This window comes from Pocillopora verrucosa, chromosome 14, assembly GCF_036669915.1.
Source record: "Pocillopora verrucosa isolate sample1 chromosome 14, ASM3666991v2, whole genome shotgun sequence".
In the NCBI taxonomy this organism is placed as follows: Eukaryota; Metazoa; Cnidaria; class Anthozoa; order Scleractinia; family Pocilloporidae; genus Pocillopora; species Pocillopora verrucosa.
The window spans coordinates 19,572,084-19,598,591 of NC_089325.1; the positions used below are offsets into that span (position 1 = coordinate 19,572,084).

The window sequence follows — 26,508 nt, forward strand, 5'->3', positions numbered from 1 at the left end:
GATCGAGTCAGCAATCCAGTCAGCAGCTTATCAACTGATCATGCGCGAATGGATATCTGGCAGTCTCGATCGCTGTCTATCTGTTATGATTATTCCCGCCAAATTTGTGCTAAATTGGAAGCTAACTTGAGTCGGCAGGGTTTGGGAGCATTCCTTCAGTCATAAAAGTACGTTTAAAGAGTCACTCGTGTTTGTATTTCAAATGTAAAAGATATATTCGCAAAAATTGTATTCGTCGTTTTGTGTTTGGCTGAGCTCTCATACATTGTGTTCCCTTAGGTTCATAAGATGGGTTATTTACAACGGCTGGAGTTAGAAAATTTTAAGTCCTATAAAGGAAAACATACTATTGGACCTTTCAAGCGTTTCACAGCTGTTATTGGACCTAATGGATGCGGTAACTATAGCTATATTCATTTGCTTAAGTTGTGTAGTGTGTGAGTTTCAGGTTCTCTGAGAATGAAAGCACGGAGATATCTTTAAATGGACAAATCAACAGTTGACTTTGTTAAGAGCAAAGCGTTAATTAACAAATAGAGAAGCCTTGACTGTGCTCTGTTCTGTTGTAAAGCATGCAGGAACTGGCTAGAGCACTAAAGAAGTGTAGGGAGAAAGACAAGACGTAGTCAAGTGTAGCTGCTTCCTAAGTGTTGAGCACTTGGGAAGCGGCTAAAACACTCAAGAAGTGGGGAGAAACACTCAACTAAATCTTGTGTTTCTCCCTACACTTCTTTCGTGCTATAGCTTTTGTGCTCTAGTAAAGTTTACAACAGAACAGAGTCAAGGCTTCTCTACAGTGACTGATGTGGCCTTCCACTCAGTGCATTGGAAAGGATATTAGAGCATGCTCTTATTTTGTAACTCGAAGGGCAGGTGATTTAGTTTCTGAGGCTTGCTTCACTGTGATGACTGGAGATCATGATGAGCTAGCTGTGATAGACCTCAGCATGATCACAGTCGCTCTGACACCATCATGATAAGTATGAATTTTAACAGTTATGCCAGTTCAATTACATTTTTCGTCATTCCTGTTTTGTTTTTGAACACAAAATTTTATATACTATATGAGTTGTAGCTATGTTTGATTTTTATTACCCTATGTAAGCTTACAATGTAACTGAGCATGAAAACCTTTAAAACTTAGACTGTCCATTTTGTTTTCTCTTTGAGTATTTTCATCTCTGCTCATGTTATAATAATGTAGATTACAGCGCCTGGCCTGTTTACAAGTGGTTGTTTGGTTCTTCTGTTGTTACTTGCTTGCTCACTTGTTCCCAAAATTTCACTTTCAATTAATGAAAAAAGCTAGAGAGAAGTCCTGGAAAAGGTCAGACATAATTCAATTTGGTAGATGGTGTGACAGCTTTAGCTCAGCCCCATGCTCTATACTCTCATAGAGCATGCTCTTTCAACCAATGAGCAGCACACGTTAAATCCGAAACTTTATCATTAAATAAAAATTAGCATTGGTTATGGAACTGAGTGGAGTCCAATTTTGTCTGTAATAAACTTTATTATTAAATAAAAATTAGCAATGGTTATGGAACTGAGTGGAGTCCAATTTGGTCTGTAATCATATGAGTTAGTAACAAAATGGGATGACCACAAAACAGGAGTCTGATTTGTTATTTATTAGTATGATTATGGACAGAGTTTGACCATTAAAGTCCTGTAACCTGTCAATCAAAAATATGACAAAATTTGATAAGTAATGTAGCCATTGGTTATATGTTTTTATATAAAAAACAAAAGTTAAGTTGGTGGAAGGCTCATCAACAGGGCTGCCCAGCACTTGACACATACTTTCCAGTTACAATATATTAGGCATGATGCCTATGCTGTTCATTATATGAACATGATGCATACTCTGTCTGTAGCTGCTATGGGCAACTAAATCTTAGCAGATCAATCAGACAGTTTTTAACGCAACTTTACGATACATTTAATCTCAACAATTGCTGATGTAAGGTGGTATTGATTGGATCAGTTAAAACTGCCAACAAAATAGCAAGTTAAAGCTTATTATAATGTGAATTAAGCTAAATGCACCTAAAACTACATACGGTAAGGAAAACTAAAACAAAAGTAACAATAAAAACTAAGTAATACAAAACTTACCTTTGTTGTGATGCTTTAGAATTACTGCCTAATGGCAAAGAAGCTGCACGACATGTCGCACAATGAAAATAATTTCTGCTTCGCAAGTGGACTTACTGAGTAAACTGAACAAACTGTGATGAACAATATTGTCGAAATACATGCTACGTTATGCAAAGTTACATAATGTAAGGTAGGGTAGTGCACGCAAAATTTGAACTGTAATTAATGTTTGTACAAGAGCAATAAACAAAAAAAAAGAACAAGGCATTTGTGATCTACACTGTCCTTTGTGCTTAAATTGAGTTGGTGATAACCAATCACGTTCAACAAATTTTGTTATAGTTTTGATTAACATACCAATCATAACCATTACAATTGCCTCAAATGTGATTGGTGCATTAGCTGCTAATTTGTAGACAGTAGTGTTCTCAGTGGGACTATATGACTATATTGTTTTGTCAAACTGAATGACAAGTGGAACCCAAATCATGTTCTGGTAATTTTGTATGTGTTCTAAGTGAACTGTCAAGTCATTACTAAGAAAAAACGAGTAACTGTGAGGAATAACTCCCTGAAAAAACCTGTTGACCTACAGGTGGCTGACAGACGGCCAACAGTCTACTTACTGTCGGCCAACAATGTTAAGTAGACCTGTAAGTAGACAGATGGTAATCTGTTGGTGATCTGTCAGTAACTTGTTGGTTACAATATCATTGTAATACAGTCTTTATTGTCCACCAAAAAACACCACAGTTGATGGATTCCATATTGGAAAGGTTATCTAGACCCCAGTTGCCTACTCACTTGTGTAGCTCAAGCATGGACAGATTATCATATTATTGCCTTATAGACAAGATAATTAGAATGACAAAGACACTTGTACTTTAAATTTATAAATTCAAAGAAATAAGAAATTAGACTGAAGGTAAACATTAAGTATAACTACATGATGTACCAAAAGAGGTTTGCAAAGCATATTAGGGGGGATTTGAAAGCTTGGTCTTGGGAGAGATCATAGCAGAAATGTTGTTGTTAAATTGTGATAACAACTCATTTTATAAGAGTTTCAATGTATTCAGACTCTGAGTGAGTAACTTTAACTTTCAAATTATCCATGAAGTACAGTCAAACTTTTGTTTTTCTTTTCATTCTTGGGTATGTTACCAATATTGCTGATCTTTTGGTTATCTGTCAGTTGATAGTCAGCCAACAGGGTTACTCAGGGAGCTCTTCCTCACAATTACTGGAAAATGAGTGTTGGTCTTACAGATTCACTAACATACATGTGTCACTGGTGCATGACCAACAATAAGTTGCCTGTCATATAGCTTGTGGTATTGGTTAAACCTGTCGTTGGTTGATGAAGGGAAATGTTCTTTACTTCAACCTATTTTTCAGAGTTGAACAATGACTTTATTCAGTTTAAATACCTAAGGTTGACTCTTTTGGAAAGTTTATTGTGTTATGAATGACCTCTTGTAAATTAAACAAGTAACTTAAATTCTTATTTTATTAGGCAAGTCTAATTTAATGGATGCTATCAGTTTTGTATTTGGAGAACGCACACAAAGTCTCAGAGTTCGTACTGTTAAGGTGAGTGAATTTCCTAGTCCAGAGATACAATTTAATTTTTTTCACTATAACTTCTGTATTCATGTGTTACCAAAAGGCTGTTGTCATGGTGAGGTCAAATACATAATAAATTGCTGGAATTAAGGTTTTTTAAGCTAAGTTTTGAATGAGTGTCAAGATAAAGTTATTTTTCACAGTGAGCCTAAATGAATGCTTAACTGATCCAATACTCAGAAAAAAATCCTCAGGGATAAGCTGCATTGACTACATGTTATGTTATACATATTACTTGATCACAATCTGGTCTCTCTTTTTCTTGCCCCAAGGGGCAGAAAGAAGAAAGAATCAAGGAACAGGGTCGACTTGATTGAAGATCATTAAAATTTTTTTGTTTATCTAACACAGGATCTCATTCATGGAGCTCCTATTGGCAAAGCTGTATCCAGTACAGCAATGGTTACTGCTGTTTATGCAGAGGAAGATGGAACTGAGATAAACTTTACAAGGAAGTATGTTATATATGCTTTTGAAACCCTACAAACTTAACAATTAATTGCATACTCTCTTTTTAAGGTCTGTTTTTCTACACTGAATTTTTAAACATCAAAACTGGACTTTTACAGCACCACATAGTGTATTGCAGCACTATAAGGGTAATTGTGAAGAAGAGCTCCCCAAAAAACCTGTCGGCCGACTGTCGGTCAACTGTCGGCCGACAGTCGGCCGACAGTCTACCGACAGCTAACCAACAGGTTACCGACAGGTTAAGAAAAAAGAAAAATTGTGTTAAAAACGAACAGTTAACGTGACATAACAATCCGTAATGGTGATGTATGACTCGACAGACTTCACCTACTTACCGATCGACGGCAAAGTTGAAAGTATGTAAAGAAACGTTTCTTCCAAAATGTTGTTATCAGATGCGTATAGGATATATATATAGGATATATATATATATATATATAGGATATATATTTACAACACACCAGACAATCTAAGAATCGCAATGGAAGATAATTTAATCGAAAAACTCGGCCAAAAACTCTGATAACCATAAGCTACGTATCAATAAAAACACTTTCGTTCAAATCGCCCAACAATGCAACGCTGCCTCTTATGGTATGTTATGTATGTATCAATAATGTTTACCTTGTGCATTTGTGTTGCTAACATCGTCCTCTATCTTGCAGGTTTGGGATGAATTGCTATTTCCAATTTCAAGTTTAATAAATGATACAACTGTGAATCTTTTTACTCGTTATGTTAAGTAATAAATTACTATACGCAACAATTCGATAATTAGACTTGGATGCGTGATGCGATAATTGATTTAGGCGCGCGCCGCTAAAATCACGATTCTTAGGAGCCACCAAATCTTGAAAGTCAATTGTCAACGTATTACACATGTTGGATGTTGTATCAAGCGAAAACCGAGAGAAAACATTGAGGTTTATGTTAACGTTTCACGGACAAGCTACCGACAAGCTACCGACAGGTTACCGACACATTACCAACAGTCGGCCGACTGTCGGCCGACTGTCGGTTCACTGTCGGCCGACAGGTAGCCTATATTTCGGGCAAAACCTGTCGGCCGTCTGTCGGCCAACTGTCGGCCGACTGTCGGCCGACAGTTGACCGACAGTCGGCCGACAGACGACCAACTGTCGGCCGTCTGTCGGCCAACTGTCGGCCGACTGTCGGCCGACAGTTGACCGACAGTCGGCCGACAGGTTTTTTGGGGAGCTCTTCTTCACAATTACCACTATAAGTGGTTTGGTACTTGAAATCCAAAAGGATTTGACTCCCAAATCTTGATAAGATCACCAACAAGCATGAGCCAGTCACTACTATTTTGGGTTCCTTACAAAATTCAATTTAAACTACTTGCACTGAGACAAAAGTACATATCTAAAACAAAAAGACTTGTGTGGCTTCAGCTCTTGGTTATCTCTTAGAGATGTTTGTGCCCTAAATTTCTCTGAAGTTTTCCTGCTGTATGTGAACAATTTTGTTGGGTTCCTTGTGAATTTCAGTTTAAAAGGTTTTTTATTATTGTTATCAAGAGCTGTGTAGCTTGTAAATCATTTCATTGTGATTCTTCTTACAAGGATTGTTGGTAGTGGCACTGAGTACAGAATTGATAACAAAGTTGTCACCCCACAGCAGTACACTTCAAAACTTGAAAGTTTGGGAATATTGGTAAAAGCCAAGAATTTTCTTGTGTTTCAGGTAAATCTTCAATAATTTCCTCTCCTAAGCATAGAATGGCAATTGAGGTTTGAGAGACAATTGCTTGGACTAATATTGATGACTGTATCTAATCATTGTTCCTACAGGGGACTGTTGAATCGATTGCCATGAAAACTCCAAAAGAGAGAACTCAGATGTTTGAAAAAATCAGCAGGTATAGTGGGAATAAGTTACTTTATTTATTACATTTCTCTTTGTAAGCTGTCAGACACCCTATTCATCTTTGGCATTTTCAGAGTATGATCTCAAATTTTGATACTATGTACAGGGTTAAATTTTTTTCACACAGCCAGGGCATCATATATAGCTTGATTCCATGTTACTCATAAATGCTTTGCTAAACTTTAGATCAGGTGAGCTTGCAGACGATTATGACAAAAAGAAAGTAGACATGCAGAAGGCTGAAGAGGAGACAAGTTTTAATTACCATAAAAAGAAGGTATGAAAGTTCTTTCTCTCACAGTTAATAATATTGTGGAAGATGTTGTTTCCAATAAGAACAAACTGCTTGCTGATTCATGGGGACCTTTAAACAAATTGATTTGATTTTTATCTGAAATGCATTTCTATGAGATATGCCATCTGATAGGAATCAGAAATAAATGTTTCTAGTTTAAAAGATGACTTTTGTTTGTTTTCAACGTCATTTAAAAGTTGGCACATAATCAGACTTTCCTCTTGTAAATTGGGGAATATCTTGATCACTTTCAAGGGAAAAGAAAAATAACCCAAACTAGCTCTCTGTTATGTTCAGATCAATCTATATGGTTAGTGTCAAAAACATTTGGGTGGTTGGGCATGTTCAAGGCATTCAAAACCACAAAGTGTGTGGGCCATAAATCAAAGAGGAAAACTAAGACCCTATAACTTACCATGCTCACTGAGATGTGGATTGTCTTGGGAAACAAGGCCTAGTTTTATAGAATGCTATCAGATAATTGATGCACTTCCAAATGCAAATTAAGACAATTTGCAGTTGCTTTTCAGTCATTGACACATCTGAACACTGTTAAAGAAAGCAAGTTTCATTTTCTCTTCAGTGAGTTAATCTTGAACAACTCATTATTTCCAACAGATGAAAGGTTTTGGCTTTGATTTACTATTAACAGTGTGTCTAGGGACTGGGAAATGCAAATTTGTTCAGAATGAATTAAAATATGTACTGGAGTGATTGCTTTGTCTAACTTAGGGAATTGCAGCAGAGAAAAGAGAGGCCAAAGCTGAGAAGGAAGAAGCTGACAAATACCACAAGCTGAATCAAGAACTGGTAAGGTTCTAAGCTAACGTACAGGAAAAATTTTAATCAACATAAAAAATGTAGTCTTTTTTAGAAAAAAAATTGTTGGAGACTGGCTGAATAAGGCAATTACCATCACTAGCTGGATATGCAAGTCAAAACAATTCAGAGTGAAGCCTCTACTTAGTGAATACCTCATGTAGCAGATACCTATCAGTAATATTAAGCCAACTAAGTTCCTGATTTTGTCACCCATATCTACTCCAAAACTATCCTATATTCAGTAGACACCTCTACTTAGTGGATGCAGCACTAACATTAAGCCTTTTAGTGACCTAAGCCCTTCCAAGATGTTTTGTCATTGAGTAGATACATTGTAGTGCAATACAAAATGTAATGCACATACACAAGAAAAGGCTCCTAACACTTGAATTGATGAAGTAGTTAATGATATATTACTATAAAAATTGCATGATTTACTAGAACCTGCAAGAAGATGCCATGTGTTAGGTGGACACTAGCAAGGGTCCTATGAGTGTGTATTTAAAGCAGGTTTAACCATAGTTAACTGTGCTCTGTAGATCAAAGCAATCCAACAAGCTTTGTCTAAATTGATAATGACTATTAAGCTATAATATTTTATTATTATGGAAAATCATTTCCCAAAATGATACTGTTTGCTAATGTTGATAGGTTCTGTTTGTTCATTTTAATTTCATCAGGAAAGTTGTCAACTTGAAGTTAAGTTGTTCCAGTTGTATCACAATGAACAAAGTATAAATCACTTAACTAGTGAACTGAAAGCTAAATCTCGTGACTTGGACAAACTTGACCAAAGGAAAAATGAAATTGACCAGCAGCTCAAGAGTAAGAAACAAGACAGCGCTAAGTTATCAAGGGAGATGGCTTTTGTAGAGAAGAAAATTACTAGCAAGGTACCAAAATTAGAGAAAACCTCTTTTATATAGTTTACTACCAAAGTAGCTAAAACATGCAGAATATTTTCATGCATTAATTGTGTATCCAAGTCCACAAATGTTGCTAATTGCCCTGACATTGGTACAGCATACCATTAGGTATGAGGAATAATGATGCAGAGAAAAGCAAGTTACCTATTTTGTTGAAATAAGCACAGTATTAAAATAGTAGCTAACTTTGAACCATGCAGGAAAGTTTAGACATTGAATATAGTGTGTCACTCATGTATGCATAGCACTTTTTACACCAATTCTAGGCTTAGTTTGAGTTTACCACAGAATAATCTTAGACCAAAGTCATAATTATAGTTGGTAATTACAACAGTGTCATAACTTGAACCTGAACTTATGCAATGATTTCAATAGCGTTATTCTATTTTGTACAGGAAGCAGAACTGAACAAGAACAGACCACAGTATATTAAAGCCAAGGAGAAAACTTCTCATGTTTTGAAGCGGCTTGAATCTTCTAAGTAAAGACCTAAGATTTTATTTTTTTAACCCTTAGTGTATCAGATCTATTAGAGTTTTTTACTGGCACAAGATAAATTTTAACCCTATTGTGCATAGTGAAGTATAATGGGGCTTTTAGTACAGGTAGCACACTCTACTCACTGAGCTATTTTATTTGTATCATTATTTGACTTTGGATAAGGATTTCAGGAAATAGTAAGGTGCTTTATAAATGAAAGCAGAACTATCCCATTTATAAGTTATGGTTAGTTTGAGATACTTTTGATACTGGGAAAATTTTCCTCTGATCATATCATTATAAAATTTCATAAAATTTTGCTTTGAAACATTCTTTTGGGTGCTGTATTGTCACCTTAAAATTTGGGTATACATATAGATCAGTTCAACACAGATAGATGAATCTAAGGACCTTTCCAGCTAAATAAAGAAAGGATTTTATTGCATACTCCTACTGGAGTGCTTTTTGATTGAGTGTAGTAAAACCAAAACGAATTGAAAGTAGTCACAATGGCCAGACAGAAGAAAGGAGAATGAGTACTGAAAGTAAAACCTACCAACTTCCTAAATCATGGGAAAACACCAGTGACCAAGTCATGATTGGTTTTACTTTTGTATCTGATTGGTTAAGAAAGTGTTGCAAGTTTTCTGGACCAATCACAGAGGGTAAAAAAAAGCCATTGAGGATTACTTGCAACACTCAATTGAAAATTGCTCTTTTTGTTTAACACGGATAAATTGAACAATAGCTGCAATAGTTTTTATGACACTTAGGTGAAACTTTTCTTTGCCTTTGAAGGAAAGCTTTTGACAAAGCCAAGAATGTTCATAAAAAGCATGAAGCTGAAGTAAGTTAAATGTATTTTCAGGAAAATATTGTAGTGATTTTAATAGGCAATACAGTCAAATATGTACATACTGTACATGCCTATATTTACACTGTTGGCAATCAAAATTGAAACCTTTTCTTTTGAAACAAGTTCAAAGTTTAGCATGTGCATTGAAGAATTAAAATTATTGAACAAATCAAAAAAGAAATTATAAACAAGGAAGTAATGAGGAAAATATAATGTGCATGAGATACATAATCTCCACACATTGCTTAAAGATTTGAAAATAAATTAACTGAAGGGAGTAGTGTAATGTAACATGCTGTTACAGGAAGTAAAATTATATGTGAAAGCTGTGTAAGAATGTTTTGGAAGACCCCTGTAAAGGTACTTCACATGGAGAACATCATTAAAAACCTTTTCATTTAATTCTGACAGATCAGGGAGCTTGAGCATGATTTGGATGAGGTTCGCAATGCAGCAGCAAAGTATGAGGAAGATGTGTCAGGAGCAAGTCAAGATGAAAATGTGGAACTGATGGATTCACAGGTGTAAAAGTCATACATCACTTCCTAGAATTAGGGAACAACTTATTTGTGCCATTGATAATTATAATTAAAATGTTCTTGATTAAGGGAAAATACATTCAAGTGTTGAAGTCAACCTGTACTTCATTGTTGGTTTCAAGATTGATTGTTACCATGCTTGATCAAGCCAACTTTCATAGGAGAATCCGATCACCTCTGCAAGGTTTTTCTGAAACTAAAGTATTCACAGCACTGAAATACAACAGACATTTAACAGCTCAGCTACTCCAAGATTTTAGTGCATACACATCATCCTTTTGTCACTGACTTGATGATGACAATGAAACAACAAATCTTTATTGAAAGTCAGGCTTCAATATTCTTACTGGTTTTAAGTACAAAACTTTTCATTCCAACTACAGAAAGCTTGGTCACTCAACCAATAAAAACCAGTCACATTTCACAAATTCTAATATGTTATGAATATGGCCTTCTTCATGGTTGGTGAGGGTGTATGATTTTTAATCATGGGTTGTGGAGAGGTGCCAAGGAATGAAAGAGTCTAAAAATAAAAATTGTACATGCAAACTGACCATGAAGTAATTTGTTTCCTATATTAGTACTGGGATATTACAAATGTTTGTAACTTTAAATTGCAGTCAACTGAGACAAAGAAGTTGCGAACTTGACATTGCCTTTATTAAGACCCAATCAGTTTTTTTGTTACATTTCTTGTTGTGCATAATTATTCAGATAGGAAACTAATAAACATTTCCAAAAAAAAAGACAAAATAAACACAATATTTTCACAAATTCCTTTGCAAGACTGAAAGGCAGAGAGCATAAGTTCAGTTATCTCAGTATTTGATTCTCATAAACATATTCCAAATCCCTCTGTGGAGTTAGTAAACATTCTATTTCTTATGTTTTATTAATAGGTTGAACAATATCATGCATTAAAGGAACAGGCTGGGAGGGAGACTGCAGCCCTTAAGTTACAGTTAGACAAGGTACAAACTTATTACAGTTAAAGATTGTAAGCTCAGTTCCCTTTTATTTGTACCAGATATTGTATTGTGAATAATTGAAGTTCTTTTTTTATGATGTATACATTAATTTTTCCTAAAAATTATCTCTTTGTTACCTTGTCACATCACAAGATTGTGAGAGAGCAGAACTCTGAACAGGAATTCCTAGACCAGTTAAAACAGAAAAAGGTGGATCTTCTTGCTCAGCAGAAACACAAGACAGATCAAAGGTGTGTGCTGGATTCTAAGAGTTGAGTTAACAAGAAGGGGCAAAAATTTTAACCATTTGCTTTTTCAACTATATCTGCTGTTTCAAGTATCTATGCCTTGTTTAGTCTTGTGTTGGCTATACACATGACTATTAATGACAATATGGCCCAACCCTCACTACAGATACCAAATGTTATTGTTATTATTACTTGTACAGTACAAGCAAATATTTAATAGAACTCCATTTGACAGGTAGCACCCCCAACTTAGGTGGTCAACTTGTCAGCACATATGGGCAATTGTGAAATGGGGAAAAATTGAAACAAACATTTTTGACCGAAAATTCAAAGCATTTTACTATGGTTTTTCTTATGATTAAATGCAGTTAAATAGAATATAAAGGAGTTAACAACAAAGAGCATCAGCATTCTCTAGTAGTCAGTGGTTTTTTCGCATATGCATATGTACATGCACTGGAATTCCATGGGCTCTGCGTGTGCTTTGAGTGTGAACTTGCAGCATTGTGAGGAGTGCCAGCTCATTGTCAAGTTAGTTTTCCCCACCCCTTCCCTTGCTCTTTCCACTGTTTATTCAGTGTGATGAATATATATGAGGCCTGTAGAGAAGAATCTTGGTTGTCCTCTCTATAGTTGTATTTTTGTTTTATATGGCATCTTATTTTTAAATTATCCAATCATAAACCACATGAATAACTGTGTCTGACTCAACAGGACTCAACTCACAGAGAGAATTGAAAAACTTGATGAATATATTAGGTTTGTAATCACTCATTTAACAATTTCTTTTTCTGACAAGTAAATGAAATGGTTGTTGGGGTAGACTTACATGTTTACAAAATTAAACTAATGTTTATATTTTCTTGAAGTGTCATTATATCTCAGGCATGGCTATTTTCTAGCACCTAATACTAGTTTTCCCTAACAATTTGTTCACACTGATAAGCATGAAGTTTTATGGGGGTTCATAGGGATTAAATAAATGTTGAAAAAGTTAGAAAATTTGCAAACACATTTTCATAGATGGGAAAAATATGGGAAGTAGAGAGAAAGTCTGAAAAAATGGTAAGAATTTCACTTAAACTCAAACTCAGACCTTTCAATTTAGCACTTAATTTCTCAACCAACCAAACATCAGAGAACGGAGACTCATAATTATTCTCTGATCCATTATGATGTAAGATTAAAACATATGTTAGATACACATGTTAATGTTCACTTTGTTTTTGGTCCTGAAGCACGAACATACAAACAGTGGATAAGTTGAGGCAAGATCATGACAAAATGGAAAAGGACATCAAGTAAGTTCTTTTAAATTTCTACATCCACAGTATTTCAAGATATTAGTTTAAGTCATTCTTCATAGGTGGTTAGATCAACCAGAACACTTTTTTTTTTCAATTTCCAAATTATGCTTTTCATGGGGTAGACAAAAGCTGGAAACATAAGAGCAAAGTCCATAAAAGGATTCATAAAGTGTGAAAGAGATGGGGAAGAAATTGGATAAAAGATGAAAATAAAAACATTAGAACATTTTGAAATGTGTGGCAATGAGTGTTCTTTTGCATCTGTTTAGTTATTATAAGTTTGCAAGCCTATAGAATTTTCAGTATCTTTTTAAAACTTGTCTTGAATGCCTTCCTTGTCAAATACAAGGAAGTCATTCTTGGAAAATGTCTGTTATTATCTAATTTAAGAGATATTAAAAATAAAACTAGATCAAAATGTTAACTCATAGTATACTGTGGAGGAAAATGTTCACCTCCCTTTCATTATGCTATTTTCCTAGTGATGCCAACTCTCGTCATAGCGAAATAAGTCAACTTCTTGAAGGTGTACAGGGAGAATTAAATGAAGCCAAAATGGACAAACATGAAAGTGCTAGACATCAAAAGAAGCAAGAACTTTTGGAGAGCATGAAGAGACTCTTCCCAGGGGTTTATGGACGACTTATAGATCTCTGTGAACCAGTCCACAAAAAGTTAGTATACATACAGTCTTTTTTTTTATCTTAATTTCATAGGTCCAAGGGCTGTCTTTTTACACAACTGTTTGCCTTATTGAAAACTTGAGAACTGTGCACTAATGTCCACAGATCAAGTGAGCTCAGTTGTATCAGGTGTGGGGAGTTACAGCAGTTATTGCCAGCCTAGAGGACATATTATGTGTATAGGTCTTTGGAAAGAAAGTCCTGAGTTAATTCAAGACAGAAAGCAATTTTTATTAAATATATACTTATTTATTTTTATGTTCTTGCTTCTTAGGTATACACTTGCAATAACAAGGGTCCTTGGAAGAAACATGGATGCCATTGTTGTGGATACAGAAAAAACTGGAAAAGACTGCATTCAATATTTAAGAGAACAGGTTAGTAAAGGCTTACTCGCCTTGTATGTCCTTTAGTTATGGAATGGATGTTGCCTGACTTGTGAAAGAGGAAGCTGTAGCTACCAAGGTGCTTGGCAGAGAGGAATAAGTTTTTATTTGCTCTTAATTTGAAATGACAGCTTTCCATTCTAGACTGGGAATTAAGAGTTGTGTCTTTTCTTCTTCCTCCAATAGCCTAAACCGGCAATTTTATGGTATTGGGTTTCTTAAAAAAAACTTTAGATGTCAAGATTCCCTTAAGTTGCAATCATTCTTATTTACTGTGCTCAGTTTTAAAATATTTTTTGTCATCATTTTAATTTTCAACAGGTACACAAACTGGAAAGACAAGAATATCAAACACATTTTACAGGGTTTTTTTTTTAATATTTAAACTAATTGTTACAAGCAGAAAACCACCCACTGAATGCACAGGGCAAGCAAATTTCCACGTAAAACTGAACTGATTAGTATGTTGCGTGCTAAACTGATTGGTGATTTTTTCTTGCTGATAGCGAGCTGATCCTGAGATGTTCCTTCCTCTGGACAGCATTCAAGTAAAGCCTATCAATGAAAAGTTGAGGCAGATTGGTGGTACTGCTAAGCTAGTCATTGATGTAATTAGATACAACCCACCAGTTGTCAAGGTACTTACAAAAGGTTTTTGAATAGTTACAATCATTAAAAACTGCCTAAGTATGAAAATGGTTGAAAACTCTACAATGGTTGGTTATGCTCTATGCTCCTAAATTGATGGGGACCCCTTTATCCCTAGGATAGACTATACCTTCACTTTTTGTAATTACTGTGGTAAAAAAATATCCTTTTGCATCAGTGTTATGGGCTTTAAATATTAAGGAAGAGGCTAATATAGAGTTTGAGTGAAAAAAGTTTTACTTAATGAGAGCTAAAAGTTGGCAAATAGATATGCTGCTGACTAAACTGTTGTTATGCAACTATATTTTGTTTGCTTTGTAGAAAGCATTGCAGTTTGCTTGTGCAAATGCCCTTGTCTGTGATGGAATGGAGGAAGCAAGAAAGCTTGCATTTGGTGGTGCAGAGAGAAAGAAGACAGTCTCCTTAGATGGAACACTTTTCCAAAAGTCTGGTGTAATTTCTGGTGGAGTAAGGTATGATAATGGTTTTTGAATTGTTCATATAATGTTTCAGAAATAAAGCCAAGTTGCATTTCAGTGTGCAGTGTCTGGAGTTATTACAATGCCCACAAATTCAGCTTTTTTATGGTATTTATGTGGCTAAGACATCTTCAATTAGATATAAATGGCTCGGTAGACACATTTACAAACTCAGTTCATGAAAGATAAGGTCAATGTTGCCAATGTTGATCAATGTTAGATAACTTGAATCCAGCTGTCTTTGTATCTTTTTTCTATTTATTCTTTTTTGGCACAAAGTGATCTAAAGGCAAAGGCTAGACGGTGGGATGAGAAGCAAGTTGAGGGAATGAAGAAAAAACGTGACAGCTATTTGGCAGAATTAAAAGATCTTAGCAAACACCGTAGGAAAGAGCCAGAACTGCAGAACCTGAGATCTCAGATTGATGGGCTTGAACACAGACTGAGATACTCTACTAAGGATAAAGAAACTACAGTAAGTCAGTTTCAGTTTACAGTCATCAGCCATGCACATTGTTACAGTTGCTTATGTCCTTATTTATTGCTATTTCAAGCCCCTCTAAACACCCTTTCTAACTTTCTTTGCTGTGGCAGTTACTTAGTTATTTAGCAGAATAAACCTTTTACCTTACATTTACTCATTTCCAAATCCACCCTGACACTAAAAAGTAGGACTTTGATCAAAGTAGGAAAAAAAACACAAATCCCATCATGCTTTGTTGGGCTTGGTTCTTTGTCATCCCACTTTAAGTGCCTAAACAGAGGCACTTTGGTCGTGAGATGTGCTTAGACATTCATTACATCAAAATTGTAGTTACAAGTGAGCTTCATGCATTCCTTGCACTTAAATCAGTAGGCATGTTTTCCATACTGTTCCCCATACATTTACTAAAGTGCTGAAAAGGACAATTTTTTTTTCAACATTCAAGATCATCTTTAGTTGATGATCATATCATTTATTCTTGTGACCTTATTGGGTGATTCAGGGGTGATATTGCAAGACAATATCAGGTGCTAGTTACTTTTAGGTATCAAAGATTTAAACCTTTTTTAGTCTATGTACATGATGATCTCCACTCCTTTTGTACCTGTTATGGTAGTAACAATGTAACATATATGATTTTCACATATTCACAGTCACTGATAGGTTTTCTTGTCATTAAAAGGAAAAACAAACTCTTGGAGAAATTTCTAAGGAGCTGAAGATCATAAAGAAAGAACTAGACAGCCTGGAGGTATACCCACACACTCCTTAATGACTGTTCTTTTACTACATGTTGTCAGTGGTGACCTTGCCTTTCTTGGCATGTTGGCTTTGTTGTTAACTCCTGCCTGACTTACACAAGAGAATGAAACTTCAAAATTAATGTTCTTTGCATTCTTTTTAGCCGAAGAGAGAGAAGTTGCTTCTTTCAATGGCCAAGAGGAGTGAAGAAATCACAAATACTGAGAAAAGAATGAACAGAGTGGAGGACCAGGTAAGCCATAGTAGTTATTATAATGTATGGAAATACGGTTTTGATAAAATTAAATCTCTTCCCCAGATTCTTCTAGCTTTCTGAATGATTATTTTGTCACATGTACTTCTTGATTGATTGGTTTAGTTGATTAATTCTACATATTTATCTTTTTATTTTTGGTGGAGGGGGTGAGTATAAATGGTGCTATGAGGAAAATAGCATTCACATTGCAGTTAAGTTGTATCCTCCTAAAGGATATCAAGTTTATCAGACTTAGTACCATCTAAACATGTATTTAATCTCAGGTTTTCAGAGGATTTTGTGAGCAAATAAATGTGGAGAACATAAGGTGTGTTGCTCTTTAAAGATAACTTTTTTGACTTTCAAAACCTTAATATCAGGAGCACTTTTTTGCCTGAATTTATGTTTAAGATTTATGAGAGGGTGTATGTACAGATTTATCTATTATTTAGGTTGTAATAATCTCCATAATTTTTTTAATACATGCAATTGTCAAAAACTTGTTTGTTTAAGCACTTACAGAATATAATATATATCATTGCTAATGAGAGGCAAAAGTTTCCACTGTATACAAGAAAGAGGCTTTCATAATTTGAAAAAGAAGTATTGATATTTCTTGTCATATTATTTGTGTTTTGTCAGTTTGATGGTAAATTCACTTTGTGTAAGGTAACCTTTAGTTCACTTTGAATCTGTTTTCTTTGTCTGAATTAGAGAGTCATTTGGCTTTAAAGTGATTCCTCAGAAAAAAAAGTTATTAAACAAAATTCTTTTAAACTTTCCTTTAATGATTCCTACCAATGTTTATTTTGAAAAATTCAATGGAAAAAATAGATAATTGTGCTTGTTTAAGAGATACAATCAGCAAATCTTCCCCCATTTTTGCATGTACTGGCACTAGTCATGTACATTATTTCATCAGTTCACAGTAAATTTTGTGGTAACCAGAAGCAGGGGTTTTTAAAGTAACACTTCAAAAAAACTTGAAATGGTAGAAATTTTCTAGTATATGAACCAATTTGATGTATAATTTATGGAAAATCATGCAATTTTAAACGAGTCCTTGCTTTCAAGGTCATAATTTGCATTATCAAGCAACAGGCTTTGTACATGCTTTTAGCTATATCTTTTTTTCCTTTTTTGAATTTCCCAATATAAAGGGGATAATTTGTACATTTAGATTATGCAATTAAAAAAGGTAGATCACAGTGCTCATTCAAAAGCTAAAGACCGTTTTCCTCTTCACCTGGTCCATTGATGAAAAACAATACCATGTTCTCAGAAGGCACACATGCTTATTGGCCTGATTATATGATTTTTATGAGCAGTACAGGATACAGAATGCAACACTGAGGAATCACTTTAAGTCCTCCACACAGATTTCTAATCTGTGTTGAAAAGGGCTTCTAGATATGTTTTTCCTTCTTCAACAGTAGAGAATGGCAAAAATATAGCCCATTGTTGAGTTGTTAACACCAAACACAAAATAAGGATGTTTAAGTTGGTTGTTCTGTTGCTGGCATAACCTGTATGGAAGATGATCATAAAGTATTTGATTCATGCAAGGTTGTGATCAGTAAATGACAAGGGTGGTGAAATTGATTCATATGAGCACAAGATCAACAAATTGTTTCATTTTTTTGTGTAAGTAATGTATGAAATCAGACCCTACAGTCCATTTGAGCTTTCTTAAGTCTGATTTAGTGCTTTTAGTGTTATTTTCTTTTGACAATAATCCTCTGTTTTTCAAAATTTATTATACAAAGGCAATATGAAGAAAAACAACTTAAAGCACGGCTAGAGAGGGATCAACGCCGCCTAGAGTTTAACAACCAGGAGTCACGCCTCATAAATCAGGTTTAGAAATCCACATACTCTTTCTCCTGGAAGTTTATATGAGACACCTGTAAATATTACCTATTAACAACCATTTCACATGGTATCTTTGCATTTTATTTATTCATTTATAAAAGCTTTCCAGGAGATTTTTCTAATCTATAAAAATGCTCATTCAAAAAGAGAGCAGCGATTTTGTTAGCAGTATGAATGTGTGCACTGCATCCCTAAAACTCCCAATGTCATGGTATTTTTTTTCTCAGAAAAGATATTTATGCAACATACTACTTTGTATGTCATCAAATCTTAAACTCTGTCATCCACTTTAACTGTAGTAATCATTACAAATCTCACTAGTTCTTATTGGTTGATTTTACAGTTGGAGTATGAGAAAGGAAGAGATACCAAAGGTATGAAATTTTTGAAAATAATTTTTCATATAGTGGCATTTTCAAGAAGATGAGAAGCAATTTATCCAGTCTGCATCATTGAGGCTAAGCAATCTATAATAAAACAAATCTATAGTAAAAATTCTATCTAGTATATGATTATGTCATGTTTGATGATTATGTCCTCAATGCCCAGTAAGTATGATTAGTGATGCCCCTTTTGATAGTTTACTATTAAGTTTGAGGATTGCTGGAAAATAGCATGTGTCAAATAGCATGTGACAAATCTAATCTCCACACACATTAGCTTTTATAAATTGCAGTCACAGCCCTAAAACCCTCCCTTCTGGGAACCAGAAAAAAAGGAAAGAAAGAAGAGAAGCCAAACAAAACAATTATGCTTCCCTGACAATTTTTTTCCTCTAGAAACCAGGAAGCCTTTTCCCATCTGTTGTTCAGACAAATGCCTCTGTGCTCCTTTATTATTAAACCTTGACTAATGCTATTGAACACATCTATGTATTTACAAAGATTTTGGTGCTCACATTAGTCAATAAGTCTTGATTTAAAAGGTTTGGTCAAATGGCAATTTGTTTTAAGGTCAACTAAAAAAACTGGAGGAAAGCATGGCAGCTGATGAATTAGAGATTGAAAAACTCAGAGGAGAGGAAAAGGAGAAACTGAAGGTAACTACTTCCTTCAATGCTCTTGCTTCAAGAATGTAACAGAAATTACTATTTTTATGTTTTCATTTATGAGGAAAATTCACCATTTTAGACATATTAATTAATTAAACTGGTTGATTTATTTGCAGTTAATTGAGAAAGACACAACAGAGCTGGAAAAGCTGCGTTTGGAAAAATCAGCAAAGAAGTCTCAGATAGATGAGAAGGTAAACAGGGAATAAGCAACACTCGTGCAAGACATAATAACTATGTGTTTGTTCAGGTGTTTTTATGTTCAATCCTCTGTTTTGAATGTTTATATTAAAATAAAACCAATAGTTGCCGACCAGGATCTATACCTTGTTTACATGTCTCTTCCAGGATCTGGAAATAAAGGAAGTCAAGAAAAGCTTTATGCATCACATGAAGGATGTTACAACTCATCAAAAACAAATCACTGCCATGGTGAATTTCATTGGAATTTTTTAATGGTTGATTTTTTTTTTAGAAAATATTGTAAGAAAGAGGTTTTTCATCAAGACTGCATTGAATGTATTGTGCTTTTCTTGTAATATACAATTTGCATGAATGTTCAGACTTGTTTCAGTAATCTTTCTGTATAACTTTAATGTATAGGAAACTCAGTTGGAGCAAAAGAGAGCAGATCGTCACAGTCTCTTAAAGTCATGCAAGGTAATAATGACAGTTATCTGAGTGCTGGTAATGGAGCATTTATTTTAGTTATGTTGTTTTTGTGTTTCGATGCACTTCATTGGATGATGGCTTAGGATGAATTTCTTAGTGAAGATCCTCACTTACTCAACCACTTAATGACTCATTTTATGTGCTTGTATTTGCATTTTTTAAATCTAATTTTCCTCTTTGGTTATATGACAATGACAGATGGAAGACATCTTCCTTCCCTTCAAAAAGGGAGGAATGAATGATATTGATCTTGGAGAACCTTCAAGTAGTCAGCCAGAAATGTCAAGTCAGGACCGAGGAGAATCATCATCAATGGAAATTGACAGCACAAGCACACAGGTAATCTCCACTGCTGACCCTTGCAGGGTACACAGAACCACTTGGAAAATTGTTACATGAAAACCAAAATTCTCGTTGTGGCCATCTAGAACATCATTGTAAACAAACTTGATGCCTGTCTTTGTATTCATCAAATTTTTCTTCTTTTACTTTGGGGGGTGACTAGGTTCAGAACAATTATAGGATTGATCAATAAGGGGAGATGAGTTGTTGATTTTAATGTGAATGATACTTTACTGCAGTTCTCATTTGATTATTTATGTTCAGTCCATTGATGTGGATTTTCTTCCTACAGGGGGCCAAGATCACTTATGAGAGGGAGGCCAATCTAATTATTGACTACTCTTCACTTGGTCGAAGCTTAAAGCAGGTGTGTTCAGTACAACATGTCAGTTACTAGGTGCTAGTCTCTCTTGACCATTGTTCTAACTGCTTTTGTTACTGATCAGCTTGAAGACCCATCAGAAATCCGTAACACAATGAATGAGCTGGCAAACAAGGTGAACAAGCTGCAGGCAACTTTACAGAGGATACAGGCTCCAAATATGAAGGCACTTGAGAAGTAAGCAATTTTCCACCAAATGAAAAAGGTGTTGTATGAACAGGATAACAGAGAAAGATAATAAATATAAATATGATATTGAATGGATTTAATATACTTTTTAACATTCAGTAGCATTTGCCCTCTAATTTGAAAAACTTAATCAAGGTAGCAATCAACCTTCCTCTTTCTTTTCAGATTATCTAGATAAAGCAAGGTTAACATCATGTAGAAGATAGCTAAATGTTAATTGCTAATTTTTTTTCAATTTAGATTGGATGGAGTAAGTAGTCGATTTCAAGAGACAAGTGCTGAGTTTGAGCAAGCACGAAACAAAGCAAGAAAGGCCAAGATTGAGTTTGAAACTGTCAAAAAAAATAGGTCAGCCATGAGTTGCATTGACATTATTATGCCATGGTTTTTATAAGGCTCATAAAATGAGACACCTGGAAGTATCTCAACATAGAAATAACACTTATGTTTTAGAAGGTTTTTTGGATAGTGGGCAGGCATTCTTTTGTCTCAAATGCCTCATCTTTTTTGTTGTTCAGTTTGGAAAGGTAACTTGGTATAGGGCATTCTTTTTTGGTGAGTGGGAAGTAGGATAGTGTAGTAGCACAATAGTTAGTGCTGGGACTAAAACCCCTCAGTACCCTAAATGCAATCTCTTTTGCTGTCTAACTAATATGCTCCTGGGAAAAAGGAGCCCCTGGTGGCAGCTTAATGTAGAGGTAAATTTCCCCCCCCCCCCCCCTGGTGAAAAAATCCACCATTACTTTGATTGCCAACTGAATAGTGCTAATACTTTGTTACCTTTGTTATTATTGGTCAGGTATGACCGGTTTATGGATGCATTTGAACATGTTTCACAAAGAATAGATGACATATACAAGGTAACTGAGGATTATAGTTAAGTTGTGACATGATAGAGAGTTCTTGTAGAATGGTTCTTCATCATGTGATATTGTCACTTCATTAAGTTGTAAAAGAAATCACTCTAACATTTAACTCTCAACACAACTTAAATTTTTTTTGAATAGGTTTCTTTAAGCTGGTTATTTCTTTTGTTTTCTGTGGCATTGATTAGTCATTTTACAGTTATTCTGTATATCAATTATTATTTGGGTGGCTTATTTTGCAATGAAGTAAGAATCAAAGCAACTATGTGTGATGAAGAAGTCACTCACTTATATATCCTGTCCACAGGAGTTGGCCAATAATCCTAGTGCCCAAGCATTCCTTGGACCAGAGGATGCAGAGGTGTGACTGTTACATTAAGGAAAAACCTGTTTGTCTTATTTTAGTAACTTTGAGCAAGAGAATATGAGTGATTAAGTAAATACTAGTAGTTATTTAGCTACTTTGTGTTTTGAAAAATTAATTCTTTTATGTTTTTGCAGGAACCCTATCTTGGAGGAATCAATTACAACTGTGTAGCACCAGGGAAAAGGTGTTATTGCCCAGTCACCTCTTACTTATTTCTTCTTACTGTTACTTATCATACAGATATGTGAGACACCTTTAGGCAGGTTATTTTAACCTTCTCTGAGGGAAAAAAGAAGTATGTGATACGTTACTTTCCTTGCATTCATACCAGTTACACATTATCTTTCTAACTACTTAGGTTTCGACCAATGGATAATTTATCAGGTGGAGAGAAGACTGTTGCTGCACTTGCTCTTCTCTTCAGTATTCACAGGTAATTAAGCTAAAGGTAATGATACACTTGGCAATGACAGGTTATAACAATTTGCTTTTGTGTGACTGAGAATCTTTGTGGCTGTCACAGAATGTTGTCAAGGTAATGGAGATGCATAAATTTAAACTGGTTTCATTTGGTGCAACAATTGTAGCCATGAATCAAGTCAAGAGTCTTGAATAAGCTACATTGTGATAATAGCAACCACTACCACAAGCATGTCATAAGTGTCATCTATCATTTTTAGTTTGTATTTTCTCAGCAGTTTTCTACGGTGGCCCATAGAGGACATGCCACAATTTTTTTTATCGCATGATAAAATCCAATATCATGCGATAACTGATAAATTATTGCACGATAAATGAAAAATTAGTGTGCAATAAATAAAAATTATCGCACAATAATTAATCATTTATTGTGCGATAATTAATCATTTATTGTGCGATAAATGGGAAACATGTTAGGTCACTTAATTGGCTGTCATGCACATTGTTTCCATGGATGACAATGGTTTCCACAGTTGAGAAGGTAGGTTTTGAGGTCAATAGTTCATTTTAATTACGTAAAGAGATCATTTAGCAGTACTTTGCAATACTTCTATGACACATAGCTCTGTGAATCAGTGCAGTAAACCTTGATTTTGCAAAATCTTACGAGACACTTTTAGGGATGGCCGTCAGTGTCTGAGAACGAGAGTGGATTATCTAATCTGTCTCGTTTTGCGAATTACAGTAAACTGAGCAGCCAACAATTTCTTTTGCTTCGCTGTTGCCATTTTGTTTCTATTGACCTCAAAACATACCTCCTCAACTGTGGCAGCCATCCACAGAAACAACATGTGTAACAGCCGATTATGTGACCTAACATGTTTCCCATTTATCATGCGATATTTTGATTTTATTGCGCGATAAAAAAAATGTGGCAGGTCCTCTATGGGCCACTGTAGTTTCCAGACAATTTCAGAAGATCATTGATTCATAAAAGTGGGCTAAAGAATAGTTTTTTCAATGTTTTTATTTTGATTTATTTCTTGAATCTCTCAAGCTACCAGCCTGCCCCATTCTTTGTTTTGGATGAAATAGATGCAGCCCTGGACAACACTAACATCAACAAGGTGAATATGTCCGATGCTAATGTTCACTTATTGTTCATTTTACACCCAAACTTCCCATTACACATCTCTGCAAGTTCTTAGAGAGGTTGAGCATAACTTTTACAGCAAATGCCAAAAATTTCTTCCCTTTGTCTTTTTGTCAATTGTTAACTTTGGTGAAACATTTGAATTAATCATCATTTTCTCACTGAGCCATTTGATGGACTTTTGTGAAAGCGAGTAAAATCAGAGTTAGTCGTTGTGTTTGTCATTACAGTATAGGTCATGCTTCAGCCTCTCAGTCTAAGAATTAAGATCTATTGCTTTGTGATAGTCTAATTTTCTATTATCTGCCACCTTTTTGGTTGTCAAGCTAACCTTTTACATTTCAATAGGAATTTCTGTGTAAAATGCAACCAGGGTATATGTTTAACAAGAACATCGGTGAATGAGGTGGTAACCATTCACAGCACGTAATTCATATAAGATGGGATATATCTTATGCTTGATGTATGGAAAATGCTAAATATTGTTGCACAAGAATTAATGTCTGTACTTCCAAATCAGTAGATTTTTGGTACCTTGTCAAGTCAATTCTCTACATAATTAGCAATAATGAAAACTTTTATTTGTTTAACGGTTTAGCTAAGGTAAAGTGTTATGATGAAAATATCACTTCTTTCTTCCTACCCACACAATTAAAAATTTTTACTTATGTAATTAATGCTGTTTTTTAAGGTTGCAAGGTACATTATTAATGAAACCAGAGAGCATTTTCAGTGCATTGTGATTTCACTTAAAGAAGAGTTCTACACAAGAGCTGAAGCTCTTATTGGAATCACTGCGGAGGTTAGTGTTTAATGCCAAGAACCTCTTTGTTTGTTTGTTATTTCTTTTATTGGGTCAATTTCATGATTCAGCAACATGTCTTGGCAGTGCTTTTATGAACTCCATACAAAGGAGCACAGCCACTTACCCTTAATTCTCTCCTCTGTATTCATTACATTTCTTACACTTTATTGCACACTGCTTACCCCCTTTCTTTGCTCCTTACTTCTTGTCCTCTATTAAAAAGAAGTATATATACTACTAAATGTAATGACACAGATAAACAGTATCAAGTATAGCTGATGCTTTTTTATTTCAACATCAATCAAAAATGGAAAACTTTTTCCATGTGTTGCTCTCTCCTTGACTTTCGTATTCAATTTTCTCTGCAGCCTGATAAGGACTGTACAGTGAGTCGGGTGTTTACTTTGGACTTGACTCAGTATCCTGAGTAGCAGAAACAATAAAGTGGATACATAAGCTTGTTAGGGTTAGGAACACTTTCATTCTGAATAAAATCATACTTAGTTTGGCGAATCTGTGTTATGTCTTGTTTTTCGTTTTAAAGTTTTGGAAAATGAATTGTAAAGTATGGAAGATGGGGTGGCTCTGTGGTTAGTTTGATGGTAAGAGGATTGAGAAGTTATGATAAACACACTAAAGGCATAATTTGTGCTGTGCTTTGTGGAAGGGATAAGCTTCTTTAATCGTTACTAAGTGAATTTTGAATTGGTGTGGAGGTAGTGTAAAGATCTTTTTTTGGATGGAATATTTCCAATCTGTGAATTCTTCACTTTAAAGGTGGGTTATGTACTGTGATGGTTGGGGTGAGTGTAGTCTGGAGAAGGACTGTTGTTGATAGTAGTGACTGATGTTTCGATGACCTGAATAGAAGTAATTATCAGAGTAGAGTTGAGTTCATCTTGTCTGTGGTGATGGCTTCGGCTTGGGTCATTGAATAATCAGTTACCACAAACAACAGTCCTTCTCAGACTACACTCACCCAAACAATCAAACTACAAGATTACATGTAACCCACAGGTTCAAACCGGTTACTGTGTAGGTGCTTGCTTTTCAGGTAGTAGAGGGACACTGAAGACTAAAGGATGCTTAATTCTCTTTCATTTCATCTTCTTTTCATATTTAAAATTTAGTTGAGTTTTTAATTCAATTTGCTCCTTATATACTCTCCTTCATTATTCTGGTGGGTAGTTACCCCTAAAACCTGTTTTAGGAGGTAATGTAGCATAATTTCAGTTTAGATTTTTTTCTTTCCAAAAATTCATTGTAGCTTTTAAATTACTCTGTTTCCTCATGCCTTTACTCAAGAAGAATAAAAATGAATGGAAGATGTTTCTATGTCATTTTCAGTTATTTACATCCAGGAAACTTAAGTTTGTGTTTATGTTGTAGTGTTTAGTGTTAGTGTTGTGGATTTTGTGATTTTGTTTAAGTTTGTGTTTGTGTTGTAGAGTTTTGTGGTAGTGCTGCGGATTTTGTGATTCTGTTTTAAGTTTGTGTTTGTGTTGTAGAGTTTTGTGTTAGTGTTGCAGATTTTGTGATTCTGTTTTAAGTTTGTGTTTGTGTTGTAGGTTTTGTGACTCTGTTTTGTTCTTACCAGCCACTGTAGATATTAAATCTGTACACATGTGAAATTCCTAAACACAACTTATCAAAATCCTGTATCTTGACCCTTTAAATCTCTCTACAATATCACACCTGAATCACATTAAAGTCATGAGAATATAGGAAATGGTCATCAACAAATAAAGCTTTTGATTGGTAAACAAATTCTCCTTGTCAGCACCTTAAGAAATGTATAAAGAGCAGTATGGAGAATATGCATACGGATTTGAGGGTGTAAAGCAGTAATGCATTTGAAACAAATTTAGTGTCAAAGTAATATGTAAATAGTTTATACTGTACTGCTTGAATGGTTTGCACTTAGAGAGTTTGTTTCAAAGCTGTACATCAATATTTCTGCAACCATTGTTTATATCTTTTTATAAGGGGTTATTAGCTTTCCACCAATTAAGCACTGCTATTATGGACTCAGGTCTAACAGGTTGAGAATAAACAAGTCCCCTGACCTACTCCAATGCCTTTTAGAGGATGTTTCATAGATGTGCCCACAGACCCTGTTTCATAGATGTGCCCACAGACCCTGTTTCATAGATGTGCCCACAGACCCTGTTTCATAGATGTGCCCAC

General features: G+C 35.0%; 1 protein-coding gene across 2 annotated transcripts; it reads left to right on the forward strand.

The window, feature by feature from the left end:
* The first annotated feature begins 49 nt into the window (after positions 1 to 49).
* On the forward strand, positions 50 to 24,834 carry LOC131793326 (structural maintenance of chromosomes protein 1A). 2 transcript variants are annotated; one of them, XM_059110728.2, is made up of 41 exons: positions 50 to 167; positions 280 to 397; positions 3,617 to 3,693; positions 4,078 to 4,181; positions 5,781 to 5,901; positions 6,009 to 6,076; positions 6,271 to 6,361; positions 7,112 to 7,189; positions 7,882 to 8,094; positions 8,523 to 8,608; positions 9,406 to 9,454; positions 9,875 to 9,985; positions 10,902 to 10,973; positions 11,124 to 11,221; positions 11,933 to 11,977; positions 12,457 to 12,519; positions 13,008 to 13,199; positions 13,483 to 13,585; positions 14,101 to 14,232; positions 14,564 to 14,715; positions 15,001 to 15,196; positions 15,888 to 15,956; positions 16,110 to 16,199; positions 16,487 to 16,530; positions 17,969 to 18,059; positions 18,418 to 18,448; positions 19,028 to 19,113; positions 19,242 to 19,319; positions 19,474 to 19,557; positions 19,729 to 19,785; positions 19,996 to 20,136; positions 20,432 to 20,506; positions 20,586 to 20,698; positions 20,951 to 21,058; positions 21,510 to 21,570; positions 21,884 to 21,937; positions 22,078 to 22,127; positions 22,302 to 22,376; positions 23,421 to 23,490; positions 24,208 to 24,318; positions 24,690 to 24,834. In XM_059110728.2, exons 2-41 carry the CDS (start codon positions 289 to 291, stop codon positions 24,750 to 24,752), a joined length of 3,711 nt encoding a protein of 1,236 aa, XP_058966711.1. In that variant the 5' UTR covers positions 50 to 167; positions 280 to 288; the 3' UTR covers positions 24,753 to 24,834. The 2 variants fall into 2 exon arrangements, with proteins under 2 accessions (XP_058966711.1, XP_058966712.2); XM_059110729.2 differs by lacking the exons at positions 50 to 167; positions 4,078 to 4,181.
* The last annotated feature ends 1,674 nt before the right edge of the window (positions 24,835 to 26,508 follow it).

Excerpts from the sequence above, each read along its gene's own strand:
- LOC131793326 (XM_059110728.2), top strand. The coding sequence starts at position 289 with ATGGGTTATTTACAACGGCTGGAGTTAGAAAATTTTAAGTCCTATAAA. Across the intron at positions 3,694-4,077 it reads TCAGAGTTCGTACTGTTAAG|GATCTCATTCATGGAGCTCC; the intron begins GTGAGTGAATTT and ends TATCTAACACAG. Across the intron at positions 13,586-14,100 it reads TTCAATATTTAAGAGAACAG|CGAGCTGATCCTGAGATGTT; the intron begins GTTAGTAAAGGC and ends TCTTGCTGATAG.